The 7,407-nt window shown below is 42.3% G+C and overlaps 1 protein-coding gene across 1 annotated transcript; it reads right to left on the bottom strand.

The window, feature by feature from the left end:
* Positions 1 to 2,031: 2,031 nt before the first annotated feature.
* NIPSNAP3A (nipsnap homolog 3A (C. elegans)) lies at positions 2,032 to 6,217 on the bottom strand. Its single transcript, XM_010016116.1, has 5 exons — positions 5,998 to 6,217; positions 3,877 to 4,038; positions 2,661 to 2,810; positions 2,214 to 2,300; positions 2,032 to 2,108 (listed from the first exon to the last, which is right to left on the bottom strand). Exons 1-5 carry the CDS (start codon positions 6,119 to 6,121, stop codon positions 2,032 to 2,034), a joined length of 600 nt encoding a protein of 199 aa, XP_010014418.1. The 5' UTR covers positions 6,122 to 6,217.
* Positions 6,218 to 7,407: the final 1,190 nt, after the last annotated feature.

Below are 7,407 nucleotides of genomic sequence, written 5' to 3'. Positions count from 1 at the left end.
TGATGTATATTGTACAAGCAAGTTCCAGTATCTCTACAAATTGGCACAGTGCACATACTATTTTCAGCCAAGTGAGCTGGCACAAGATTTGAAAGGGAAGTGCTACTTGAAGTTTCTAAAGGTAGTAATTAGAAAGGTCTCTAGCCAGTCCTGAAAAAAGTGATCCGTGCAACTGTCAAATCCAGCTGCAGCGCACGACAAACTCCCCTGGATGTTTAAATCTCAAGTCAGTTACCTGCCTCTGAGTATTTCCATTACAGAGATGCGGGAAGTTACAACTATTGATGACTGCTCCCCCTCTTTTCTAAAAATAACCTATTCCTGTTTGCACTAACAAAGCAAAATGTTATGCTTCTGTATAAAGACTCTGAAATACCCTGAACTCAATGCTAGTATCAAATTAAAGGAAGACTATTCCAGTTAATATAAGCTTGATTTAGAACAGCAGTTTACAAATGAAAGCAAAATAATGGTCCAACTGCCCAAAAGAAAACTGATTGATAGTAAAATTTTGCCTACTACTGCCTGTAATCCCACCACCAACCAGTTAAGTTCCAGGATCTAGCCAGTTCTTGAAGTTGCACTCATCAGGAAAATTCATGCTACATAAGCCAATTAAAATTTCCTGACTTTTGTGTTTTAATCTGGTGTCCAGCTGGTGCTTTGGGTAATGGGCTTGATTTATCAACCACTTGTCAGAAAAACCACAAACTTTGGAATAAAGCACACCTCTAACATCCTGAGTGTTCTTTACTCTTAATGCTGGTGACAAGGAAAGTCGTTTCACTAAAAAAAAAACCAGTATTTTTTAAAATAAAAAATAGAACAACTTCTGGGGGGGGGGGGAAAGAAAAAAGTCCTATTAATTCCATGTCCCATTTTTCAGCTCATGTTTTTGTTTTTTAAAAAAACAAAAAAAAGTCCTCTGAGTTAACTGTCATAAGGTAACACTCTGAATCAGCTTGGTAGTGATGGTTTATCAATCATTTATACCTTAAAAAGCTGATGTGTAAAATATAAGATGGTGGTCTCTGAAGTAGTGTTGGTCCACCCTGAGAATGTTAGAGATGGCTTAGTTGGAGGGAGAAGAGTATCAACATGCGTATAGGAGCTGGGACCTATTATACTCCCTTACTACAGCAGCTGGAGCCCATCCACCCCCCTTGGACCTAATTGCCTATAGCAGGGGGTTTTTTTAAGTGCTTTCTGTGAGATCCTAACACACTTCACAGAAGCAGTAATCATCATTAGACAGATTGCACAAAGATACTTCAGCAGAGAAGTTAAATCAATTGCTCATTGAAGGTCAGTGATTAACCTGGGGGAAAGCTTCCCGCGTGCTCTGCCAGTTCCTGACCTTTAAATTGCAGAAGGGGGTGCTCTATCCCCCTGTATACAATATACAAACGTGACTCCTCAGCTCATGTGCCCTCTGCCGTGCTGCTCTTCAGCGTAGTGGCTCCATCCACTGCAGCACCTCCTCAGTGCAATTCCAGCTGCATTGATGTTTTTCATGATTCGGAATTAATACAAAGTATCCCAGTAAGGAGCCTGATTAAAACATAACTGGGTAACAGATATGTGGAGGCATTCCTTCTTAACCCAGTATGCAATAGCCAAGATGTGGTAATTACAAGGGTCACTGAAGTACATTATGAAAATGGTATCAGCTCTGAGCTGCAACAGAAAAGAGCACTTAACTTACAAAGGTTTGGTAAGCGATCTACCTATGCAGAAAAGTATTAAAAACTAGGGAATGAAAATAAGGCAGGTGAAGTGTGGTTCATGCCATAAGTGATAGGGCTCGAATTCTGTTTCCTGGGGAGGCAGGATATCACCATAAACTCAGCCACTGCTATCAGGATGCAAAATTTTACTGATTTACGCTGGTAGCAATGAACATTTTGCATCCATTTACTGTAAATTGAAGAATAGCTGAAGTCATGAGGGTGTAACAATCCGTGTTATAGCACTTCCTGACAGCACTTCTGTCTCGTCCTTTCTGCCATCAGTTGCATCTTTAGAAGAAGGTTACTTCAGTGGCGAGCATGGCAGAGGCATCAGGAGCATATTTTGCTGGGACTCCAAGAATCTGACACTGTCCCGCACTGAAATTAAACACATGTTTAATTAAGACAGCAATCCAATGAGAAACAATACTCAGTATGCATGCAGGTAGCACTAATGAGTTCTCTGGATCATTCATCTCTTACCAGCTCCTACCACTCTGGCGTCTTCATGAGCTCTGTGCCTTCCTGCTGCCCGGTGATCTGCAGTCTCGTTCCACCACATCACATGGACTGAGGAAAGTACACAGTCAGCTGAATGCTGTTATGCTGCAACACAAAAGGTACTAACAGTCTGCCTTCACCAGCCAAGTGCCTTGCAGGTAGCAGAAAGAGTTCTCCAGGCAAGTATGTGGTGGGATGATCCTTTGCCTTTAAAAGGTTTGACTCTAATATCAGATCTGAGAGTCCTCTAAAATGGCAGCACCTGGCTTATAACCCAATACACAAAGATGGGTTCAAGGACTGTTTAGAGGACTCTGGTGATCCACGCCAACATTTTCATCAAGCCAGCCAATCCTGATCCAGGATGAGGGCTTGCCCCTCTCCCTCCACCCCTTCCCATGCCAGTCGGTATCAGAAATTGAGTCGTACCTGTGTTAAGTAATCCGTACTCTGTGTGGAAAACACCAATCAGTTTGGTGTAACCTGTACTGATGTGAGCGTTGACTGCAGCTTGGAATGCTTCACCCCACAATGCTGGCCCACCAGGCTTCATCTGGAAAGTAACCCATTCATACACCCCTAGAAAAAAAGGCAAGGATGCCCTCAAGGAAGGAAATACATAATACGCTGTTTCTCAGTTTATGGCCATGACAAAGTTACTGTGAAACCAGTACTGCAATTCAGTACTGCTGTTTGGGGTCAGCAGGACATGAAACTGCCCCTTCCTCCCAGCACGCACAACATCTCACAGCTTTCAGGGGCTCACAAGAACACAGGCTTGCGGACTGGAGCTAGTTCAAGTGCAAGCATAAGTACTGGGATGCTAAGGAACAGAAATCTTCACATTGAGCCCAAGTTAGCAATATTCAGTGTTACCTGGGAAAACACAGACTACTTTGCAATATCACAAGTACTCATACATGTTTGTAGGATTTGGACAGCTGACTGAACAATGCGAGGTGGCCTTTTTTAAGGCTGGCAATGTTTCCTGGCATTGAAGTAGTTTATGATATTATAAACCCCTTTGAGTGCAATTGTTCATATATTGGGAAACAGTCAATACTATTAATACCACATTTACCACAGAGAGAATCAATATATATATGGAAAGGACATTTATGCCTAATCTATGATTGTTACAAACTATGCTTGACTTGCACACATCTTTAAGAAGCAGGGATTTTTTTTTGTTTTTCTCTTAAAACTATTAGGCGAAAGCAGGAATAACATCAAAGTCAATCAATAAAGTGAAAAACCTCTGTGAAAGAGAACAATCATCTTTAGTGTCTCCATGAAATGCCCTCTCACTGATGGATGCTCAAAGCAGGTCTGGGATGACTGCTCTGACCACTACTACGGCAATGACATTTCACATGTTCACTCAGCAAGAGTGAACCACCCACCTCTGAGCAACCTCCCTGATCAGGGCTCTACTCAGTAATTAATGGAAGTCAGCACAAAATCCTTCTCAAAACCTTTGCCCCTCATCTGTGTTATATCACCTCTTCCACATGGGTGTGAAACTTGTGCACTTGTTACACAAAGGGTTATAGAACCACGTAATACCTGGTTTAAACTTTAAGCCATTTTTTGTTAATCTGTCAGCATCAGTAACTTCACTCAGCAAAAGAGAACACAAGCTCACCCCCTTCTTTTGGAGGCTTCCCAAGCTGACACCACGGTACCAAATAAGCAACCTCATTGTGCTGCTTTTCTACCAAGGGGAGAGCTGGAGAGATGAATTTTCCCTGCCAGTCTTTGTCGTCGGCCACTGCACGCCGGACTGCTGCTCTGTGGGCAAAGTTATCTGTAAGAAAGGAAACAAAAACCCAAGGGAAAAAAACAATGAAAAATGCACTTCATGTTACAACAGGCTCCATTGAAATGTGTAATTACAAGGCAGCAAGCCGCGCTTCCATAAATTTGAAACTGGTATTTTTAAACAGCGCATTAGCTGGAAGCAGATCCTTCAAATTCTGCAGAAATCTCTGCTTTAGCACCCAGATTTAAATGGTTTCAAGCCAAAACAAACTTTCCAATAAAGTTTATAAAGTAAGTTCAAATACATTAAGCAATGTTACTCTTAAGATACACATACGGCATCTGCACGGATTACTGGATGTGGCAACAGTTACCAAGGATAAGGACATTTGGAGAAAGCACAGTGGATGTGGAAGCAAAGTAGAAAACAAAATTCAGAAGGAATATTAGTTGACCAAGAGAAAACTAAGAAAAATATGAGTTTTGGCGTATTCAAAATGAAATAAAAATTACACACATAGATGTAATTTTCGTTTGTCCAGCTACATTAACAGTTATTAAGTGCCCAAAATCTAAACATTTCCTCTTTTTTCTTCTTAATTAAAAACAAATCCACTGAGTTAACAGTGTCTGAATTTCAGCTGGTTAGGCTGCAGTGGCATTTTAAGCAGGGTGTTTATGCAGACAGCTTTCAATAATACAAGAGAAAAATCCAGCATCTGAGAAAACAGGAAGAGCCTGAAGAAATACCAGTATCTTGGGACTAAGAGAAAAATATACCAACTATTTTTAACTACTACAAAGATATCAGCAGAGGTCTGCTGAATCAAGGAGAAAGGATGTTGTCATTTGCACATGTAAGCACCATCAGGAAACAAATAAAAATTGCAGATTTTTCCTTACTTTTTAACGTTAAAAGTTTCTCACAGATTATTAAAAAAATGTTGGGTTTTTTTTTTTTTTTTTTTAGAGATACATATAATAGCCAAGGCTAAAAAGGTAGAGAACCAGTACAATTTATTACTCACAGATGCATGAAAACTTACAAAATTTCCATTGACAGACAGCTGGTCCCTTCACCTTTCCAGGACCCTTTATTCTAAACAGGTACTGTGAACATGCTGGATTTCAATGAGCAGGCTGAGGACCTCAGAAACAAAACTATCATCTGCCTCAGCATACAGATTCACCCTGGACCAGCAGATGTGCAAAGAAACGATACCTGCGTGTCCTCTCATCTAACTGTAACCCAAGTAGCAAGTTCCCTTGAGCTCCACAAAGAGCATGGCCAGCACACCTAGTTTGTGGTACAACTGTAGCTTGTCTTGGCTCACCAGCAACTTCCAGGTCAGCAACGAATCCAACAACATATAAGGTTTATTATACTGCAAAGAAGCCTGTTGCTACCAAGGCTGATGCAATAACGAAACACTGTGCGCTTGGTAAGTCAGAGCTGGTGGATGGCTTTCACCTCACCACAGTGCAGCTGCAGAAGGAGTTTAAGCACGTAGACTGCAAGCTCATTACTGTAGGGGAGTGACTGTTACACTGAACTAAGATTTGACAGCAATTATACATGCATATAAACATACATGGACTGCACATAGGTTGTCTGCACTTACATGTATTCTTATTAAGGATAATAAGGATTTTTTACATCCATTTTGAAATTCTGAAAACATCTGCTGTTCAGGAACTGGCCCTAAGTTAAGAACATTTACCAGGAAAATGAGCACTCTGCTGCAGTTCCTCCATCATACCTGTTTCGACCAGAGGTTGCTGCTTAAGAACAGCTGCAACTCTGTCATCCCAACATGTCAAAACTGTCCTTACAGGCTCCGCAGCATTATTTTCGGTAATCAGTACAGGAACAAATATTTTTGTGGGACACTTTCTTACAGTAAGGGCAACAAGTAGAAGTTGCACAAGTATTCTCCTCACCTTCTTGCCTAGGAGACAGGGAGCACAGACAGAACAGAACAGTGCAAAGGGATGCTGAGCGTACCATACTTCCAAATGTGGATCACTTTATTCATCGCTCCCAGCTCTGCAGACCAGATTCCCACCACCTCCGAGAGAGCTGTGCGAAGGTGAAAGTACTTGTTGATCATCTCCCCAAACTCCTTCATCTTCGATGGCTTAATATCGTACGTGCGAATTTCATAGAAGACACTATTATCTTGTCTGGGCCCTGTAGCAAGGAATGCGAGTACCTGAGAGACAACATTGGGAAAAATCACATTCTTTTACTGGGGGCTGGGAGCAGGGGGTACTTTGTGATCTCCACTACAAAAGTATCTTGTGACTTTTTTCTTTGGAAATAGCTCTTGTGGGCATTACTTGCTGCAACTCATTGCAGCAGTGCGACAGACCGTGACATGTCTTTTATTCACCACGCTCAATTGTTTAATTATAAGCTCATGATAAAACAAGACTTTCCTTCTCTCATACCCCTTCCTCAGGAAGCCAGCAGCAGGATGCGAAAAGTCAAAGCAATAGAGTCAGCTAAACACATTAGTAAAACGTGAGGCTGCCAATGCCACCAAAACAGAGGCGACATCAACAGCTGCCTGCATTACCCTTACCCGACCAACCCGCACTACTGCAAGGTGTTTTCTAGTTGCAGTCTTGCATCAATATTAGTAAATTACATATTGTTGGCAAAAGAAAGAAGACATGAGCACTTGGGAAAAGACTGATTTCTTCCAGCACAAGGCTTCTAAAGTCTGTATCCCTGCCCTTCACTGACTGTTTCCCAAAGGCTGGTCCAGGACAGTATTTCTATTCATGTAAGCCCCTTCAGAAGCCCCAGAATATGCTTATTTCTCAGCTGCTTCAATAACCTGGAACATGCTACTCACCTCTCAAATAACAGTAGAAAAACTAAGGCCAAAGCAAATCTTTGGCCTTAGCCTGTATTTACACAGAGGTGGCTTTTTGCACAGAGGACACATTTTGGATGTCCAATTTCACAGGCATCAGCAGGCATGTGCACTTAACAAAAGCCACAAAATACAGACGGCCAAGGTCAAAGGCCTTGTTTCCTAATGACCCTTTGAAGTATTGCACATCTAGTTTTGGTTGCCATCTGTTGCAATATTTATGGTATTTATTGGTATTTATGGTTTCTGACTCCTCACAGGATGCTGAATTAATAGTAATCCCGCACCAGTGGCCCATCCAGTGCCGAATTTCTGCAGGAAAAGAGAGGACCGGACGTTTCCTGCCGCTCAAGCGAACACCGGGCCGCTGCTGGACCGCTTTTCCCCCCCAGGCTACAGCACACGATTCCGGCCAAGACCCGGGACGACGCTCAGCTCGACGCGTGCCCGTGCTTGCAAAGAGACCCCTTCAGTGGGATGTGGCGACAACAGCCCCATGGGCCTCACACGGGGAGAAACAACACCGCCGGGAC

The sequence above is a fragment of the Nestor notabilis genome, unplaced genomic scaffold (genome assembly GCF_000696875.1).
Source record: "Nestor notabilis isolate BGI_N333 unplaced genomic scaffold, ASM69687v1 scaffold14470, whole genome shotgun sequence".
Taxonomy (NCBI): Eukaryota; Metazoa; Chordata; class Aves; order Psittaciformes; family Psittacidae; genus Nestor; species Nestor notabilis.
The sequence above is the reverse complement of the archived record's forward strand: the minus strand, read 5'-3'. Positions and strand labels throughout refer to the sequence as shown.

What these genes read in the sequence shown, in the direction of transcription:
- NIPSNAP3A (XM_010016116.1), bottom strand. Translation starts at nt 6,121, where the DNA reads ATGAAGGAGTTTGGGGAGATGATCAACAAGTACTTTCACCTTCGCACA. An exon ending in GATCCACATTTGGAAGTATG is followed by an intron (nt 4,039 to 5,997) that starts GTACGCTCAGCA and finishes CCTTTCTTACAG; the next exon opens with ATAACTTTGCCCACAGAGCA. An exon ending in GTACGGATTACTTAACACAG is followed by an intron (nt 2,301 to 2,660) that starts GTACGACTCAAT and finishes TACTTTCCTCAG; the next exon opens with TCCATGTGATGTGGTGGAAC.